We start from the raw sequence: 21,572 nt of genomic DNA, 5'->3' as shown, positions 1-21,572 counted from the left end.
ATATATATATATGTATGTATATATACGCGCGCGTGTGTCTGTGCTGTTTGTCCGCCTCTGCCGCTTGACAACAGGTGTTCGTTTGTTTACGGTTCTGTAATGTAGCGGTTCTGCAAAAGGGTCTGATAACACCAGACTTAATAATAATAGTAACAATAAATACTAGAGTTGATTTGTTCGACCGAAAATCAGCATGGTCACAGTCCAATGACTAAAATAAGTTAAAAATGTAAAAATCATGCTGTCTTTAAATAGAAAGCAGAGTGGCAATGTATGTTCGATGATCAGGTACGGCCTGGTGCAAAACAATTAAAACAATAGGTTAAAGAGGTCGTTTACGTCATATGCTAGGTTTGGAACATGTTTACCAAAATTATGGTAAACAGATGGAATGGAACCATGTCACTTGCGGGGTGGTAGTGTTGGTGTTGGTGGAAGAACTAATTGCACGATTGGCTAGAATGTGTTTACTAGCGGATCCAAAGACTCCCTCTTCGATGAAACAATTACGATAAAAAGTAAATTTGTTGTAGCTATTCTTACATTCATCGATGTGTTTATATATAGGTGTTTATATATATGTATATGTGCATGCGCGCTCGTGCGTGTATGTATATGTTTGTATACATATATATGTATGTGTATAATGCGTATGCGTGTGTGTATATATATATATATATATATATATATATATATCCTATATAGATATATGTGTGAGTGTATGTGCACTCGTATGTGGGTGGGTGTATACATACATATATGTATGTATATATGTGAGTGTGTGAGAATGTTGTTTACTACATTTTACACTTGTCCTACTTTTCTGTTCCATAAGTTATCGCTTTCACCGTTTTTTTTGTTGTTGTTATTTCTCAACTTGTTATTGTTGTTATTACTCTTATGGTTGTAACTTTTGTTCGTGAAAACATAAACAAGACATTCACCTTTTTTTGCTGATGCAGTTTAGTTACAAACCCCTCGCCAATTAGGGTGTCTAAGTTATTTTAACCTCCACTGTGATAGTAGTAGTAGTAGTAGTAGTAGTAGTAGTGATTGTGGTGGTGGTGGTGGTTGTGGTGGTGGTGACGGGATAGTTTCTCCCTCATATCACACTTGTATTCTCTTTAAAAAAAAAAGTAAGAAACAGGAAAAAAAGAGAATGGCTTGCAGAATATCGTAGTCCTTTATATATGTATGACTGAAAAAGGTCAAGTGTCCTGGCTGGAAGGTGTTGATCTGGTAGCTGAATAAGAACAGTCAAATCCCCAAACGCCCTCTTCAAAATTCCACCCTGAGTATCTTAAATAATGATAATAATAATAAATGAAGGGTATATTATATATTGTAGTCTGAGATACATTTATGTCCAATTGAAAAATAGAATAAGCACGGCTGGAACATACTTGATCGTAGGTCAACTGGATCAGGATTGATCTGGGGCCTACTACTACTACTACTACGACTACTACTACTACTACGACTACTACTACTAATAATAATAATTTCAAATATTTTTGCCACAAGAGCAGTTTGGGGGAGGTGGGGATGAGTCGACTACATCGACCCAGTGTTCAACTGGTACTTATTTTATCGACCTTGAAATCAAAGTCGACCGCGGTGGAATTTGAACTCAGAACGTGAAGACAGACTAGATGCCGCTGAGCATGACGCCCGGCGTGCTAACGATTCTGCCAGCTCGCCGCCCTCTCTGCCTTAATAATAATAATAATAATAATAATAATAACAACAACAACAAGACAGTAACAGCAAGGACGTGATGAGAGAGTTGCTGCATTGTTGCTTCAAATGCTAGAAATAGCAGCCAAATCTCCTTTATTTGACATCACACCGTCTTGGAATAACAACTCATTGGATAATAAAATTCTGGGTTCGCTGCACGGCGGACGTCAGCGACAGGTGGCCCACATAGGAAAAAGACGTGATTGTCACGACTGGAATGCTTTTGATTATAGGTTTGCTTGATTAGGGTCGACCTCTGGATAAACAGCATCACGGAGCATCTATGTGATCACTTGTCCTGTTAGAAATAGCAGCCAAAATCCTTTAGATACACTCTCCCGTCTTAAAAATGAAGAGACACTGGGGATATATGGAAACACTGGACGGTTATAGCTGGGACACTTGTGATCATAAGTCTGCTCGATCAAGGCTGACATGAGATTGAATAATAAAAACACCTCTACTGCCACCACTGTCATCAACTTGCTAGAAATAGCAGCTAAATCTTCTTCAAGCCACAGTATAACGTCTTAAAAAAAAAACGAAAAGATACAGTGAATAATTTAGTTCTTTCTCAATAGACTAACTGGAAAATAAATATGGGATGGTCACGACTGGAATATCTCGACCAGGGTTGATCTAAGGTTAAATAACAATGACAGCTCTAGTAAATGCATTAAGAATGCAATCAGCGCTAGTGCATCATAGTTCACTCTGCTGTACCTCGGCAAAGGTATACCTCAATTTATGTCGGAAATTAGTTCCAAGACTTTCGATGTTACTCGAAAAATGACGTAACACGAAAAAGCATTAAAAAAAACTTATAAACTTTTTAAATAAATAGTTTGTACATATTTTTACATGTATTTCATTTGACGTTCCACTTCAGTGTTGGTGGTCTTCTAGGAATTTTTATTTTTGTTTCTAAATATGTTAACTATGACCAACGCGAAGTCTCATAAATCCAAGGGAGTTGAGGTTTATTTCTTTAAAATGACGTTAAGTCGGGGAAAAAAAACAACAACAAAAAACGTTAACTCGAAACTACGTAAGTTGAGGTAAACCTATATAGTTAGTTGCACTCTAGTGTACTTTAATGTAACTCGTGTGCCGTGATGTAGTTAGCTTGTTATTTGAAGCCGGGTGTTTCTTGCAGTCAGCTGTTGTACGCGACATACATAATTATACTTATATATAGGTACACACGCACTGCATACAAATACATAATACACTGCTACATCTATTAATGACATTACGTCGTAAACAATCTTCATGCCGACCAGTCCCTACCCGATACCTCAATTCTCCTATCCCTTCATTACCATATTCCTCTCCTTCCTCTATCTTATCTCTCTATTCTTCCCTTATCTCTCTCCCTTTCTTTCTCATCTTTCTACGCCCCTGCTGCGCAACTCATCGACCCTCTTATATCATCTTATCAACCCCATCGTTTTGTCTCTTATCTAACTCTTTCTCATAATCCCACTTTCCCGTCTTCCTAACTCACTCTCACCTTTCTACTCCCTTCCTTCGTAACGCTCGTCTTTCCTTCTTCAACTCTACCTCCTCCCCCTCTCTTTCTTATCTTCCTACTACCCTCTCTTCATTACTCCTCATCCCCGCCTCTTATCTTCTTACGTTACGTAACTGTCCTATATTTGCGAATGTTATGAGTTCAAATCTTTCTGCGTCCAATACAATAAGTAGAACATCAGTAAATACAGAGAGCAGGCCAAGCTCATTGCCCTGTCGCCACCATCACCACCTTTACACACACACACACACACACACACACACACACACACACACACACACACACACACACACACACACACACACACACACACACACACACACACACACACACACACACACACACATGCACTCGCTCGCACACTTAACCTAATGAACCCATTATTTTGTTGTTTTTACATAAATCGCTACCCCATTATCACCCCACTTTTTACATGAATCGCTATCCCATTATCGCCCTACTTTTCTTCAACACCCTTCTTGGAACTTTCCACTACCGCCAGGGAGGCAATACCACCCACTTTGGGAACCACTGCCTTGTCCATGACCAACTTCAGTCCAATGGCAAGGCTAGGTCAAGCCGACAGGGAATGGAGACAGAGGTAGTGGATGACCAACAGGTCTTATTTGCCCCATCTTGCACTCTGCACTCCACAATGCATTGCTACAGCTAACCTTCCACCTTCCCCCTGTTGAACCATGAAGGCTTCTTCTGCAAAGTCTGCTGGTTCCGGTCTTCTCATGGACAAGCAAAGAAGCCCTAATATGCTAATTAATCCATAACTGGGACCTCGACAAATGCTACTTCTCCAGACCTGGAAACACTAGTGGCTAAGAGGTAGTTCCACACTCCTCAAAACCCGAGACTCCCAAACCAGGGCCCTACTTCCAGATGTAGTTTAACCCTTTAGTATTCGGATTATTCTGTCAAATGTAATACTTATTCATTCACATTGTTTTTAATTAATCCTGTATCGTCTTACATCCTTGAAATTTCAATGATGTGATTGTAATATTTTCAGAATGACATTGTAGGGTAGGTGTGAGAGGACAAAACTGACTTGTTCAGACATAAAACAAATAGAATATTTGGGCCAGATCTGGCTGGTTTAAATGCTAAAGGGTTAAAGTCATACCCAGGCCAAGTGTATCCCAGTATAACTTCTGTTATGATACCCTTAATGCCATGATCTTGTTAATATGTTACAACATTGTTTGTCTCATAACAATATGTCTGTGTCACATTAGTGAAATATCAATGTTTCAGAAGGATAGAAACTTTCTTCTTTAGCCAAACCCTCATCAACTTTTCGAACTTCCACTTGAAAAGGAAAGTAAAGGTAGAGGGAAAAGTGCTGCCTCCCAGCAATTTTGTTGTAAAACTGGTGAATGTGGCAAAGAATAGTGAATGGGCCTACTCTTTACATGCACCTGTTGACGATGTAAAGAGGACACTTGCTCCAGTGGTCAGGCCTTCTTGGTTTTGTGAGGTTTCCACAAGCGACCTTAGGGAGTCTCCCTCTTTTGGGGAATCATTCACTGTTAAAATTTATATTTTCTATAGTTTTTTTACTTTTCACATGCCTTTTATGTAACACCACATTGTATTGTACTGTCCCCAATAATAAAGAAAACAGTATTATTATTATTATTATTATTATTATTATTAATTGTTTTATTACTTTGTAGATATCGATGAAGATGACCATGATGACGTATACATCCAGGAAGAAGTAAGTATCTTGCATTGAGCATTCAAAACCCCATCTTCTTCATTACCACTATTCATTGGTTGATACACATGGTTCAATGGTTTGGGTAGGTAGTATACCATAATAGTTGAAATTTTCAATAGAAAGGACTTAGCCAATTATTTCACTCTTGAGATAATGAGCAGCCACTTTGTGGTTGTGTGACTAGTTAGAAGCAGTGTCCAATTTTGCTTCAAATCACATTCTACTGTCTGAAATAAAGAAAGATAATTTGCTCCTGATCTACTAAAAGACAGGATGGTCAAAATTGAAACACCTCTGATCATAGATCAAGTTGATCTGGGCTTATTTAGAGTTAAATACCACACAAATGTAGCTCCCTCTCTATATATCTCTTCCTCTCTCTCTCTCTCTCTCTCTCTCTCTCTCTCTCTCTCTCTCTCTCTCTCTCTCTCTCTCTCTCTCTCTCTCTCTCTCTCTCTCTCTCTTACTGACATTCACACACTAATCAGGAATTAGCATCCCTGCCAGTGCCACATAGAATCACACACGCTGGCGCCATGTAGATACACCTCGGACAATCCCACTACATGCACCCATGCTAGTGCCACACAAAAGCACTCATTCTGGTTCCACATAAAAGCACCTGTGCTGGTGCCACATAAAGGCACATGTGCTGGTGCCACATAAAAAAAAACCCAGTACCTTCTGTAAAGTGGTTGGTATTAAGAAGGGCATCCGGTTGTAGAAACCATGCCAAAACTGACATTTGGAACCTGGACAACTCTCTGGCTGGGCAGCTCCTGTCAAACCGTCCCACTCTTGCCAGCATGGAAAACAGACATTAAGTGATGGTGATGATGATGATGATTTTATTTAGCTCCAGATCAGCTGTGATTGAATAGATTTGTGAACAAAGGCATTCCAATCATGGCCATCCTGTTTCTTTTTCTTTCTTGTTTTTTACATGTTAGGGACTGAATTGTCCAATGCATCTTCTCTTTCCCTGTTTCTTTACCTAACCCCAATTTCTTGCTCTATTTCTGTCTTTTGTCCTTTTTCCCCACAAGTATTTTCCCTCTATGAATAAGTAAAATATATGTGTGTGTATGGGTGGGTGTGAATGATAGAGAAAAAAGAGAGAGAGAGAGAGCTGGAAACAATGCCTTAACTATATAGTCAGAGAGAATAATAGAAACTTTGTCTCTTCTTAATTCCCCCCACAGCTACTCATTCACTCCCTACTTGTGATTTGATCTCCTACTGCTTCACATGAAATATAAAAATACACATCGGAAACGATAAGTGATTTCTCTAAAGTCTACTTAAGCTGTATCACTTAAACTATCCTCTGAATTCTACTTAAACTGTATTATTTAAACAAGCCTCTCAACTCTAAATATGTCCTCTAATCAGTAAGGTGCCATCAAGGTCAAAATAAAGGAAATAGGCAACAGAAATAATGTCTTTGAGCAATGCATGCAATAGGGATTAATATTATGGGCTATGGCTATAAATTTAAGGAGATAAGTTCTCCAATTTCACCTCAGTTACCTAACTAATTTTATGAGAAAAATATGAATGCCACAACATATCATAGCTTGCTGGCGAGCAGTGCACCTCTTTCATTGTCATATCTATCTATCTATCTATCTATCTATCTATCTATCTATCTATCTATCTATACATACATACATACATACATACATACATACATACACACACACTCTTACACATACAAGCATGTGCATATAGTTAAAAGTTCACTTTGCAATCATATGATTCTGGGTTCAATTCCCCTGTGGGGCTCTTTGACCAAATGTCTTTTATGTCCTTGGGTTGACAAATGGCTTTTGAGTGAAGTTTTGTTGAAGGAAATTGTACAGAAACCCATTGCATGTCTGTGTGCGTGTAAATATTTATACATACACAAACACACACATAGATATATGCATCTGGAGTATTTCTCAGTAGATGAGTTCAAATCCACCCTTGGCATCAATTTCTGAACAGAATATCTTATTCTACATAATCTCAGTTTACCTCACCATATGGAGCCCATAATAGACTGATCTGAGAATTTCCATTCTTAGAACCCAGTCCAACAGTTGCCTGGGCTTACTCACTAACCTGTATATCAAGATTCTGATTCTGTGTACCAGTCAACGTATATGTGCATGCGTGCGCGTGTGGTGGCTTGTGTATAATAATAATCCATCCATAAAATGTTAGTCTTAGACTGAAGTCTTTGACAGATTTGAGTGGACATTTCTGACCCTTTGTAACTGTACATACCTAGAGTATTGTTAGGAATAAATCGTCTGCCACCCGATTAGCAGACCGTGGCCAAGCCTCCAACTGAAGTCGTCCTGCCGTCATTTGGCCCACTTATTCCTACCTCGCCTCTTACCACTCACACTTAGTGTTTTGTTATTATTTAATGATCAAACACAAATTTGACCGAACAATTGTAACCCTTTAATTCGCGCGTTCAGCTTGCGTCTTGAGTAGCCGACGGTTGCCAAGCTCCTAGCTGAAGAAGTCCTACCGTTGTTTATCCACTTACTCCTTCCCGTCACTCACCACTCACACTTGGTGCTTTGTTATTATTCAATAATCAAGCACAAATTTGACTGAACATTTCTGACCCTTTGTCAATGGACATAATTAGAGTCATATTGGGAGTAAATCGCATGTTCAATTTGTATCCTAAGTAGCAGACAGTTGCCAAGCTTCCAGCTGAAGCTATACTAACGTTGTTTGTCCACTTACTTTCCCCGTCACTCACCACTCATTCAATGGTATGTTACTTAAATATCTAGCTACAAAACGATTAAGAAACGAAGTAGGTGAAGTGCATGTTAGTGTCAGAAACCGGGTTGAAGTGTAAGATTTGCTGTTGTTGCTATCGACTGCTGTTGCCTTGATGACTGTCCAGCATTGTTTACAGTGGAAATCACTCAACGACGGGACTCCTCACAGAACAACGGTACTATTCAGTGGAAAAGAACAGCACGCCGAGATCATGTGTCGAGCATGTGTTTAGAAGATTGCGTTAGCTGCACACAATGATTGGAGACACATGATAACATCATCTTTTCTTTTTAGTAATTTAGACAGGATGATGCTTTATCTCTTGTTAGAATATTAGTTACCATGTCCGTCCTTCTGACGTGGTATCATATGATTGCTAATCAGGGAGAACAGATAAAATTTAGGTTGTCTTCACAGATTTCTCACGCAACCTACCTTCACAAACCACACACACACGCACGCGCATCCACCACCACAACGATAGAAGTTTGATAATTAATTAGGAAACAAAAAAATAAAAACGCTGCTGTTGGTTCAATCCCAATTTAACCCCTTAGCGTTCAAATTAATCTATCAAACGTAATGCTTATTGGCGGAGGCAAAGAATTCGGCGTAACCCTAACCCTAATCCTAAGCCCCAACCCTAACCCTAAACACCGGATGTCCATATTATTTACCTTCGCCATGCTTATCTATTCACATTGTTTTGAATTAATCATGCATTACCTCATATCTTAGAGATTTCGATGATGTGGTTGTTTATTTTTAGAATAACATTGTAGGGTAGGTGTGAGAGCCTGGATCTGGTCAGTTTGAATGTAAACTGGAGGGAATATTTTGGCCGCATTAGCCATTTTAAATGCTAAATAGTGAAGGATTTTTACTGTGATGTGATTGTATTTTAAAAAGTATTTTAAGATCACTGTGTATTATTTCTTTATTTAAGCATAAAGTGATAAATCATTACGAAAATTTGTAACGTTTTACACTTTGCTTAAGAGCAACGATTTTCAAGCTTTTGCCAAACACGGCTCTTTGAATAATTAATTTAAAAAAAAATTCTATTATATATATATAAAAAAAAAGAAAACTTTATATTAAAATTATTTTTAAACAAACATGGGCACATACATTGTACTTTTCCACCGAGGAATAATACACTAGCATTAGAAACAAGTTTTCTAAATACCCCGATCTTTTTCGAATCCTCTAAAAAAAAAATCATAGTACTCCTGAAGACCCACATGCAATATAACAATTAAAAACGTCAGCTTTAGAGCATGGGCAGTACAAAAGAAATTAACCTTTTCGTTTTAGTTGGGAATTCCAACCAGCTTGTTGACTTTAATACCTGGGGCTTCTCCCACTTGTTACACTGGTAGCTATTTTAGTAATTTTAGTAATGTGGCGTTTGGTGGTGCCACTGAATTTGTTACTGTACTGAACTTACTATTATTCTGGCATAAATATGAACATACGGACTTTGTTATTTCTGTCGTCAATTCGGCTTCAACCTGATTTAGTCTTTGTTTTTCGAAGTGTGTATTATTAAATGTGAGAACAAATTACAACTAGTTCACATTACGACACCTGCTTGGCACACTTATCGTAATTTTTGCCAATTTTTCATAGAAAGAAAAAATCAAACTCAATACAGAGTGTGATACTTTATTGACTCTGGATGGATGAAATGTAATGTTGATCTCGACAGTATTTGAACTCAGAATGCTGGAACGAATACTGCAAAACAATCTACATGACCGTTCTAATGACTCCGCCAATTTGATGCCTTCTCATGATTAGTACAAGAACTGAATCATTATAGAGAAAATTTACCATGTTTGGTGGGTATGCAGGTTTTATGCTGCACACCCAAATTATATGTCCGGGTAGGGGGTATACTGATTTCTCACACTAGCATGTATTGTAGATTGAATTGCTTTTATTTGAAAACAAAAAAAAAAACTTAATCAGACCCAATTGTTGTGAAAGATAAAGTCAGAATTCGAACTCAGAATAATCAGCACTACAAGCTATCCAGTCAACCGATCTTTTTTATTTGTCGTATTTAGTGACTCTGGATGGATGAACTGGAAAAGGCAACGTTAGATAAGAGTTGAACATAGGCTAAGGGAGACAACTGCATACCACATCTTATTTGTATAGTACTCTCCCTTTATACTATTCCTCCGTCTTCATAACAAATTACTGGATTCAAATTTTGGCTCAAGTTTCGGGGGAGGGGCATAGTCGATTACATCGATCCCAATGTTCAACTGGTACTTATTTTGTCGATCCCGAAAGGATGAAAGAGAAAGTCGACCTCTGCGGAATTTGAACTCAGAACTTAAAGACGGACGAAATGCCGTTAAACATTTTGGCCGGCATGCTAACGATTCTGTCAGCTCGCTGCCTTCTTTATAACTAGTATTAACAAATGCTAGCAATGATAGCCGCAAGACCACACACTGGCGAAGGAGTATAGTCAAAGAAATTCTTCCCTCAGTATATCAATGATGCTTTCTTTAATGCTTCTGAATGTAAGGGGACATGAAGCTAGCTATTTTCAACATTTTCCTCGATATATGACTCACGGAATAAAATGCTGAAAGTATTACTGTACATAATTAGCCTCTTAAATGCTTTATTTTTATTTTTGATGAACGGAAAACGACATGCTGGCAGAGTCGTTAGCAGACCGGCTAAAATGCTTAGAGGCATTTTATTCCAGCTTTACGCTCAGTGTTCCAAGTCCGCCGAGGTCGACTGTGTCTTTCTGGTTCGGTAAAATGAATTCTGGTTGAGTACTAGGATCGCTGTAATCAACTAGATTCCGTCATAACCACCCGCATAAAAAAAAAACAAAAAAACAGTAAACATATTCTAGCTTTGTGGCTATAGCAGAAAATGCTATTTTTAATAAACGACTATTTATAAGACGGTGAGCTGACAGAATCGTTGGACGTTGGACAAAAATGCTCAAGCATTTCGTTCGTCTTTACGTTCTAAGTTGAAATTCAGCCGAGGTCGATAAAATAAGTACCAGTTGAGTACTTGAGAATCGATATAATCGACTTATACCCTCCCCTGAAAATTTGAAACCAGTAAACGACTATTAAAATTATTTTGAAACAGAGATGGACATGTGCATTGTACTTTGACCCCCAAAATACACATATGTGAATGCAGTACACTAAAAACATTCAAGCTTCTCTGACATTTTGTAAAGCCTGAAGAAATACCACTAAGCATTTTGTTCAGAATGGTAACTATTCTGCCAGCTTGCTGCCTTGATAACACTAATAATAATCCTGCATACAATAAGCATAAGGCCTGAAATTTTGGGGGAAGAAGGCTAGTCTATTACATCGGCCTCAGTGCTCAACTGGTACTTATTCTATTGACCCTGAAAGGATGAAAGGCAAAGTCGAACTTGGTGGAATTTGAACTCAGAACGCACAGACAGGCGAAATGCCACTTAGCATTTTGCCTGGCATGCTAACCCTTCTGCCAGCTTGCTACCATAATTATAATCCTTTCTACTATAGGCACAAGGCCTGACATTTTTGAGGCAGGAACCAGTCAATTACATCGACTCTCGTATGTAACTGGTACTTAATTTATCGATCCCGAAAGGATAAAAGGCAAAATCCAAGCCAGCAGCATTTGAACTCAGAACGTGATGACAGACAAAACACCACTAAGCATTTTGCGCAGCATGCTAATAATTCTGCCAGCTCACCGCATTATGCTACCATAATAATAATAATAATAATAATAATCCCTTCTACTATAGGCACAAGGTTTGAAATTTTGAAGGGGCTAAAAATATCGAAGGTGCTCAACTGGAACCTATTTTATCAACCCTGAAAGGATGAAAGGCCAAGTCAACCTCGGCAGAAATTTGAGCTCAGAATAGAAAATGGATGAAATACTGCTAAGCATTCTTCCCAGTGTGCTAATGCTTCTGCCTGCTCACCGCCTTAATGCTAATAAATGCCCTTATGCAGTACCAGGCAGTGGCTCTCCTGGCTTTTGATCTTAACTGATTGGAAGTGTTATCATGTACATTGTTTTGTCTTGTTATAAAAGATGGGCTATAGCAAATATTCTGCTCAATACCACAAATTTACTAGTCAGTTGCTTGAGCATAACCAGTTGAGCATGTCCTTAGTGGTTGATGATACGTGCATCTCTGATTACAAGCAGAAGTAGTGGGGGAGCATCATAGCCATGTGTTGAGAGGAATTCTTTGGGGTTTCTATAAATCACCTCTGGAAACATGGGTCTTTCATCCATTATCCTTAAACTACCCTTATCCAGGGACCTTTTGAGCAGGATGAGCTACTCGACATGAAGAAAATTCTTACTGGGCCCCATCTGTTATGTCGTACAGTTTATCTTGATATGATATCACCATGTTGTGCACATATGGTTGTGATGCATGTGCCTGGTGTACCCTTATCAGATGGGTAGTCATGATAGGTATATTAGGCTTCATATATTTGTACCCCAGTGTCACTTTGATGGCATGCACTGCTCTCTCACTCAATAATGATAATGATAATAATAATAATAATAATAATAATAATAATAATAATAGAATAATAATAGTTCATTGAACTGCAATATGTTATATTTTGTATTTTGTTTCATTTCAGCCTGATTTCGGAGTTATGTTTGACATTGATGGAGTTCTTGCCAGAGGCACTGAACCATTACAAGCTGCCGTTAATGCTTTCAAGCTTTTAACTGATGAGAACCACCAGTTACGTGTGCCTGTGGCATTTGTCACAAATGCCTGCAACCGTAGTGCTGACAAGGCTGCCCAAATTCAAAGTTGGCTTGGTATTGATGTAAGTTCAAGTTCACCTACTTTACACTCAGATATTTTAAGATTGCTCTTGCCCAAAATACTGGGATAATTACTTGTACTGATTTCATTGATTTCACAGGATAACTGAAAAGTAAATTTGCTGATAGTAGGTTTTGGACCCAGAACACATGGAGATACTTGAGTAAATGCTGAAACTGAACTGACAAGTCATGAGTCCTTGAACTCATAAGACTGGAATTTAACCCATTTTCTATGGTATATAAATCACTAAGACTACAGTATTCCCACCTCCCTGGATGGGGTGCCAGTTCATTGCAGGGTTAAGTTCCTGGAACTCATTTACAGCTGAGTGAATTGGAGCTACATTAATGAAATTCGAATCATAGGTATTCCAGTTCATTAGAGAAAATATAAAAGAAATGTCTAATTCTTCAATTCCATGTGACAAAGGCAACGCCGGATATCTCTGCTAGTATATAGAATAAATACACACACTATATGTATGAAATATATTGTATGTATAATGCACAGGCATGGCTGTGTGGTCAAGAAGTTTAATTCCTAACTAGTTGGTTCTGGGTGCAGTTCTTCCTGCAGTCTTACTACTATAGCCCTGGGTCAACCAAAACCTTGTGAGTGGATTGGGTAAATGGAAACTGAAAGAAACTCATTGTGTACACACACACACACACACACACACACACACACGTGTGTGAGTTGGTATCTCCTTGTCTTGACATCTTGTGATATATGATTGTTGTCAATGAGTGTCACAGTTATACTGTTCATTTCCAGTCTTCACCATGTCTAGACATGGGAGAACGATACCTCACTCGGAAACAAGTGAGGGTTGTTACATATATCATACATTATACACAACTTGAACAATTCAAAGAGAACACAAATCACACTAACCTATCTTAATGATTTCTGTTCATAGGGTTGGTGAAGGTTACAAACACTGTTATACCCTATTAAACTAATTTTGATGTACCCATTTTCTTTTGTTATTTTTTTTCAGGTGACACCTGACATGGTGGTACATTCACCAACCCCGTTGAAGATCATGGAAGACTTGCATGACAAGCATATACTCTTGGTGGGTCAGGGACCTGTACGAGATGTTGCTCTTGAGTATCCTTTTAATCCCTTGTAATACAGGGTGTTGCATATGTTCCTTACTCCTTAAGTTGTTGTTTCATCCAAGCCAGCCCTGATTGTATAGATCTATGGTCAAAGATGTTTCAGATGTAATTATTCAGTCATTTTAGGGATATGTAGCACTACGTTATCCAGTGTGGCCTCTCTTGTTTAATCTGGGAGCATTTGATTTTAGGGAGATTTCCCTACTATTTTTAACAAGTCAAGTAATTATTCTTTTACTTGTTTCAGTCATTTGGCTACAGCCATGCTGGAGTACCACCTTAAAGGGATTTAGTTGAAGAAACTAACCCTAGGACTTATTCTTTGAAGGGCTAGTACTTATTCTATCACTCTTTTGCTGAACCACTAAGTTACAGGGACATTAACACACTAACAATGGTTATCAAGCGATGGCAGTGGGGACAAACACAGACACACACACCCACAAATATATATATATATATATATATATATATATATATATATGTGTGTGTGTGTGTGTATGTATATACATAGGGAGAGAGTTAGCTTAGATGAGATGCAGTTTGGTCTTGTGCCAGGGAGAAGCGCCATTGATGCTATATTTCTGATATGCCAAAGATAAACCTCAGTGCTTGGCCTTTGTTGACTTGGAGAAAGCCTTTGACAGGGTCTCTTATCTGGTGGTCAATGCAGAAACTAGAGATAGACAAGTGGTTGGTGAGAACTGTACAAGCTATGTACAGGGATGTTACCAGTAAGGTGAGTGTTGCAATGAGTACAGCGAAGAATTCAGGGTGAAAGTAGGGTTCCACCAAGGATTGATGTTCAGCCCCCCCCCCCCTCTTGTTCATCATAATCCTCCAGGCAATAACAGAGGAATTCAAGACAGGCTGTCCCTGGGAGCTCCTCTATGCTGATGACCTTACTCTTATAGCTGAATCTCTAGAGAAGTTCCAGGTATGGAAGCAAGGTCTAGAATCATAGGGCCTTAGAGTTAACCTAGCAAAAACCAAAGTCTTAGTAAGTGGGAAGGCAGACAAATCACAAATCCCTTCAGGTCCTGTAGAAAAGATGTAGGTAGAAACTCCATAAGATGCACCCAGTGTAAGCTTTGGACACATAAAAGGTGCAGCAATATCAGAGGAAGGTTAACAGGAAACTAGCTTTCGTATATGGAAGATATACAGGTACAATAAACGCTGAAAACATGCAGGAAATAGATTCCATCAACTGCTACCTATCAGTAAGTAGATACAGCAATGTGGTATAGTTCACTTTACTGTGTCAACGACCAAGTTGCTTAACTATTAACAATAGAGTTTACCTTGCTGTATGTAGATATCTTAGTATAGTACAGCTCACTGTACTGTGTTCATAGTCAAGACACTTATCTGTTGATTCCCCAGTATATCTAGCTGTTGGTAGACACCACAAGTGTGGTATAGTTTACTGTGCTGTATCAATGGTTAAAAAATGTAACTATCAACAATATAATAGTGCTAACTGTGCCTAGGTACCACTGCATTGTATAGCTCACTCTACTATGTCCATGATGCTAGCAAGATGTAAGTAGATGCCTTAGTAAAGAATAATTCACTGTGCAGAAACCATTGTGTTGACACTTAACCATTGGCATTCCAGTAACTTAGTTGTATCAGGTACCACCCTGCTATATAGTTTAGTGCTCTGCAGTTAAGACATTTAACCACAATACTCGTGTATTCTTAATTATTAAGGGTACAAGAGCTATATTGTTTTGCAAGAAACACATCAGTATGAAATGTGCTTGATATTTTGTTTATCAAACATTATGAAAGAGAAGAGAATAATAAATCAATAGATTTATTCACAGGAATAATCATCTCTATAGTTGTCATTGACAACTTAGAATTACTGTCAGCCATCTTTCACTCATTGTTTGTCAGAAAAATCTTTTGAAATCATTGTTTATAATGTAGATATAGTGTCTCTTTCCTTCTTCCCTCCTTGCTCTCTTATATTAATGAGATTTGAAACTGTTACTGTGTTTGAGCCATTCTCTTTAGCTTGTGTGTGATAATAAACACTTTATTTTGACATTTACAGTTTTTTTCTTCTCCATGTGAAAAATTAAAAATAGAATTACACATCTAAGGGCACCAAAATTCAGCTTGCTCTAATGCCAACTGACCTAGGGCAGTCATGAAAATCAGTTAAACTTATTCATGAATTAAATAGTTGGGTGGTGCTTAATTGAGTCTTTATTTTTGTATTAAATGGATAAGATTTAAATCTACTCCTTCTTAGGGTACAAGTCTTTCATGATTAACTTTGCATGATAGGTAAACTAAGGTCAATGAAAATAGCTAAATATGTAGAGAAACACAAACAAAACTTCATAGACTCATAACTAATGAAATGATACCTCAATAATCCCATCCACTCTGTCAGCTACTTCTCTACAGTTGTGTTACATAATATTTATCTCATAACTGTTTCGTTCACATTTATCCTTAACCCTACCCAGACTTGGTTTCACAAACTACTGCCTTTTAGATGACATCACTGATGCCTATCCACTTTTGGACATGGTAAACCATGAAAACAGAAAAGCTGTTGTAAGTATCTTTGTTTGTATTACTTCATGTTAGTCTTTTAAATCGTTTATTTATTCATTCATTCATTGTTGAAGATTGAGTTTTTCTCTGTTGATAAGACAAGATATACTTTATTTTTTTTTTCTCCTTGAGCAGTAAAGAAACCTCCTTGTTTCCATACTTCCATGGATCAGATGATCAGGGCTGGTTTTAAGCCAATTAGACAGATTTGTTCAAATTGAGTCCCACGCCAAGAGAGGGCCTTGTGCACATGTTTGAGTGGAGCATGCTATGATGAATTTTTAGTATATCATTGCAGCTAATGGTGGAGCCTCAGGTTCTCAACACTTTTTGGTTGGGACTGGTCTACTACACAAACCATAAAACATCAATCTTTTGCTTTTGTAAAATCGGGGGCCCTACTGAGAATTTTCTAATTGGGCCCCACACTTCCTAGTGTTGGCCATGGTGATGGTTTATTAGTTTTTGGAATAGTTGTTTATACTACTAAATGAAGTCCTATCTTCTTACAAAACACTCAAAAATGGATGAGATATTTTATTTTTCGTTTGCTTTTGGAACAACTATTTATAATGACTAAATAAAGTCCTTCCTACCACAACTTACTTTATTTGTTGGAACAGTTGTTCTTACAACTGATTCCACAGAACAAGCAGAGTTAAGTACTTTGTCCTAGGGCACAACACAAACGCTGTAAAAGTCTGAACTTGTGTTAACTTAGTTAGTATATATATATATATATATATATATATATATATATATATAATCAAAAGATAAAATTAATAATATGGAAAATGTAACTTTATGACCACAACTCATCTCAGCTAATTAGACGCAAAAAAATTAATGCTAGAACAATTAACCATTTCTGACCTATTTAAGAAAGAGTTACCTCCCTTGTAATTATTTTCTCTACGCGCGTACACACACGCACGCATACACACACACACACACACACACACACACACATCCGATAGTTTACCTTCATAAATTATGGTCTGACTTTATAAACTGTGATCTAATTTTAATAGCTTGTGGTTCAATTTAATAAGCTGTCATCTGACTTCAGAAACTGCAGTCAGAATTTAGGAACTGTGGTCTAACTTTGTAAACCATGGTCTTATTTTTACACAGCGATCTTAATTTATAATCTGTGGTTCTTTATTGGGTATGAGACGATTTGCTACAGCTGTTGTGGCACTTCCTCTTTGACATTGCTGATTTGATGCTGACTTATTTGACATCAGACTTTTTAATGTTGCCTCTGTTCTTTCTTGTCTTCCCTCTTCATTTCTCTTTCTCTTTCTGTGTCTCTCTTTCTCTGTTTATGTGTGTGAACATATTTCTCTTTATGTGTTCAATTAATAAATTGTAATCTCTCATTCTCTCTCCTCTCCCTTTCTCTTTTTCCTCCTCTATCTCTTTCTCTTTCTGTCTGTCTCTCTTTCCTTCTTTCAGCCTGTATGTGTATATTTCTCTGTGTGTGTGTGTTTGCCTCCACTGCCAAAAAGTACTGCTGTAAAAAAACAGGTTGAATGTCCAGTCAGCAACCCTAACTCATCAGCATCCAAACATCTGCATCCACTCATTTCATTTCATACTTTATCTATGCACAACTTCTTTGTAAGAATGCTTCTAGGATATTGTAATGAAACTGTATTAAAGTTACATTATTTACATTTGACGGATATTTGTCCTCATCTTGTTTGTTGCTAACAAACAAGATGAGGACAAATATCCGTCAAATGTAAATAATGTACATAATTCCTCATCTCTTAAATATAGAAGTATATTAAAGTTATAACCTACTTATCATCTATTTCAGGCTCGTGGTTATGTGGAGAAAGATTTCCCTCCAGTTGAAGGTTTGTTGAATATTTTCTTTCTAGCTTACTGTTTCAGTGATTATTGGGGATTTAGATAAATTTGATATTTTGAGGTCCAGGTTCTGGTTTCACCTTCTTTAATTGTAGGGTAATTAAAAAATGTATTCTTATCTTTTAACATTTACTTGTTTCAGTCATAGGACTTTGACCATGCTGGGGTATTGCCTTAAAGGGTTTAGTGGAACAAATCAACCCTTGTATTTATTTTCTAATCTGGTCCTTATTCTATTGGTCTCGTTTGTTGAACTGCTAAATTGCAGGGATGCAAACAAGTCAACACTGGCTGGTTGTCAAATGGGGGAGATAGGATGAATATAAATACAAAGACACACACACACACACACATGCACACACAATGGGCTTCTGTAGTTTCCATCTACCAAATTCACTCACTAAAAATTCATGGGTCCAAGTCTTTTGTGCTTTGATTTCTTGGATTGTACACTTAATCTGTCACCTGTTAAACATCCTCACTTTGTCTGTAAGTGCCTCAAGTAGAATTCACTGTGTTATTTAGCATTTGAACCGGGTCTCTGGGTCAAGGACAATTTCCTTCCTCCAACTAATCTTAAAACTCCTGAAAACATAAAAGATATAAATAAAAGGGTAATGGACACTGTCTTTCCCTCCCTGAGGTTAACCCCACCCCTCTGTATTGGAATACTGGACCATGAATAATTTGCTCCTCTGAATTTATATAAACAATATTGTCCTTTAACTTTTCTTTGCCGCTATTATCATTTAGATCTGTATATGTTCTCCATGTTACAGCTATTATCCTGCTCGGTGAACCCATCAAATGGGAATCCTACTTGCAAGTAATTATTGACCTGTTACTGACTGGTGGCAAACCTAACCAGGCAATCAGTACCAACACGGAAGTTGAACAGATTCCAGTCATTGCCTGCAACATGGATCTCACATTTATGCACAAAGCTAACATGCCAAGGTGACCAACTTTCATTGTTTCTTATCTTAGGTCATTCTACTGGTTTATATTGTCTTTAATTCTGTCAAAGTCCAACATTCCATACTTTCTAGACTACATACAGTCATTGACTTTATTCCTTGTATTCCATATCATTCTTTTATTCCATTTTCTATTCTAATATTCTAAGTGAAGGCTAAGTGGTTAGGTTTTCGGCTCACAATTGTAAGGTTGTGAATTCAATTCTCAGCAGTGTGCTGTGTCCTTGAGCAAGACACTTTATTCCATGCTGCTCCAATCCACTCAGCTGGCAAAAATGAGCAGTATCTGTATTTCAATGTTCCAGCCTTGTCACAATCCATGTCACTCTGAATCTCTCTGAGAACTACATTAAGTACGGTTGTTGTGAGTTCTCATCATTTTCTGCAGCCGAATGAACTGGACAGTGTGAAATAAAGCATTGCTAAAGAACGCAATGCACTGCCCAATCTGGGAATCAAGCTCACTACCTCATGACTGTGAGCCCAATGCTCTAATTCACTGAGCCAGGTGCTTTCACTTGGGATGAATGTTTGACTGGAATTTCAATAAAAATTTTGCTGTTTTTTTTTCCATCTCAGATTTGGTCATGGAGCATTCCTGGTTTGCTTAGAAGCACTTTACAAGGTTAGTGATAGTAAATCTTTGTTAACTTTGTTTAGCCTACACAATACTGGGTGTACCAGTTTAGAGTCTTGGGTGCAATTCTTGAATTAGAGATTTTTTGCCATCGTTTTACATCTGTTTTTCTTCACTTCCAGAAATTAAGATATTTGGCAAATTTGTATGAATTGCTAGAGAAAGGTCACTTGAATGTGTCTTTCTATCAAACATCACTAAACACTAAAATATAGCGAAAAGTTATTTTATAATTATTATTATTATATTCTGTTGTGTCTGGGGAGAGTCATTCTCTTTTAGTGCCTTATAATTTAACACACTCACCGGTAAAAATTCCACTCATTTACTTATTTTATTTTCTAAAATTTTCATTGCATCTTGCAACCTTTTCAATAGTTGTCAACTCCTGTAAGCCAAAAAGAATCTTGCAAACCAAATCCCAAAACGAAATTATTATTATATTTACAGTAAAAAGTTTTATTATTATTATTATTATTATTATTATCATTATTATTATTATTATTATTATTATTATTATGAAGTCAGCGAGCTGGTAGAAGCATTAGCACACCAGGAAAAATGCTTAGCGACATTTTGTCCGTCTCTATGTTCTGAGTTCAAATGCCGCCAGGCTTGACTTTGCCTTTCATTCTTTCAGTGTTGATAACATAAGTATCAGTTGAGCACTGATGTCAATGTAAATGACTTTGCCACAACCCCGAAATTGCTGGCCTTGTGCCAAAATTTGAACCCATATTTATTATTATTATCATCATTATTATTATTATTTTATGTTTGACTTTTGTTTTGCATTTGTACAAGTTGGATCCAAGTCTCACCCAGAGACCTCAAGAGACAACAAGTTAGAAGTTCATGTAGGTGTTATGCCTAGGGTACCATATATTTGGATTTGTACAGTTTTGTTCTAGTGAATGTTTAAGAAACCATAAGAAAATTATGTGTTTGTTTTAAAATTTGAGATCACATAGACAGTATTTTACGTAGGATATGGGCAGTTCCCATGAGCACTAGCTTTTGAACTTCAGCCATTTTGGGGTTTCCTGGTATCTGAGCTAGGTAGTAATCAGCCCGTTTCGCTGTCATTCCCAGGGCACCTATGACAATAGGTATTGTTTTCGTCTTCAGATTCCACATTTTGCTAATTTCTATTTCAAGATCTTTATATTTGCTCAGTTTTTGGTAGGTCTTATTATTATTATTATTATTATTATTATTATTATTATTATTATTATTAATCTGTTACAGAAAATCACTGGAAACGAACTAGAATACAGCCGACTGGTTGGTAAACCTTGTGAGATACAATACCGCTATGGTGAACATATAGTGAACACTGTCAGAGAGAAGATTGGATACACCACACCAATCACGAAGCTTTACTTTATCGGGTAAGTAATTTATCTATTCAAATTGAATTATCATTGTCATACAGCTCACACTCACACAGACCACCACCAACACCATCATAATTGTCTTCATTGTTATGGTGATCATCATCATTAGCATCAGTAGTAGTACCATCACTATTACAAGGGACAGCTATGGACACATGTTTCAGCTTCAATTTAACATCATCAGTATAGCATTATCTTTATTCACTTCTGATCTTACTCACTTCTTTAAAGAAGTGTGTGTGCATGCAATGCCCCAGCATGGCTGCAGTCCAGTGATTAAAATAAGTAAAATACATACATACATACATACATACATACATATATA

At 37.4% G+C, this 21,572-nt stretch overlaps 1 protein-coding gene across 1 annotated transcript in view; it reads left to right on the top strand.

The window, feature by feature from the left end:
* The window catches only part of LOC106881967 (haloacid dehalogenase-like hydrolase domain-containing 5), a 25,180-nt gene that overhangs the window by 2,472 nt on the left and 1,136 nt on the right, over positions 1-21,572 (top strand). The window contains exons 2-9 of the mRNA XM_052967464.1: positions 4,963-5,006; positions 12,461-12,655; positions 13,658-13,770; positions 16,268-16,358; positions 18,184-18,223; positions 19,016-19,193; positions 19,793-19,838; positions 21,099-21,241. Coding sequence (XP_052823424.1) covers positions 4,963-5,006; positions 12,461-12,655; positions 13,658-13,770; positions 16,268-16,358; positions 18,184-18,223; positions 19,016-19,193; positions 19,793-19,838; positions 21,099-21,241 — 850 coding nt within the window. The remainder of the gene's footprint in view (positions 1-4,962; positions 5,007-12,460; positions 12,656-13,657; positions 13,771-16,267; positions 16,359-18,183; positions 18,224-19,015; positions 19,194-19,792; positions 19,839-21,098; positions 21,242-21,572) is intronic.

This window comes from Octopus bimaculoides, chromosome 4 (assembly GCF_001194135.2).
Source record: "Octopus bimaculoides isolate UCB-OBI-ISO-001 chromosome 4, ASM119413v2, whole genome shotgun sequence".
NCBI classification, from domain to species: Eukaryota; Metazoa; Mollusca; class Cephalopoda; order Octopoda; family Octopodidae; genus Octopus; species Octopus bimaculoides.
This window is presented reverse-complemented; position numbering and strand designations above follow the sequence as displayed.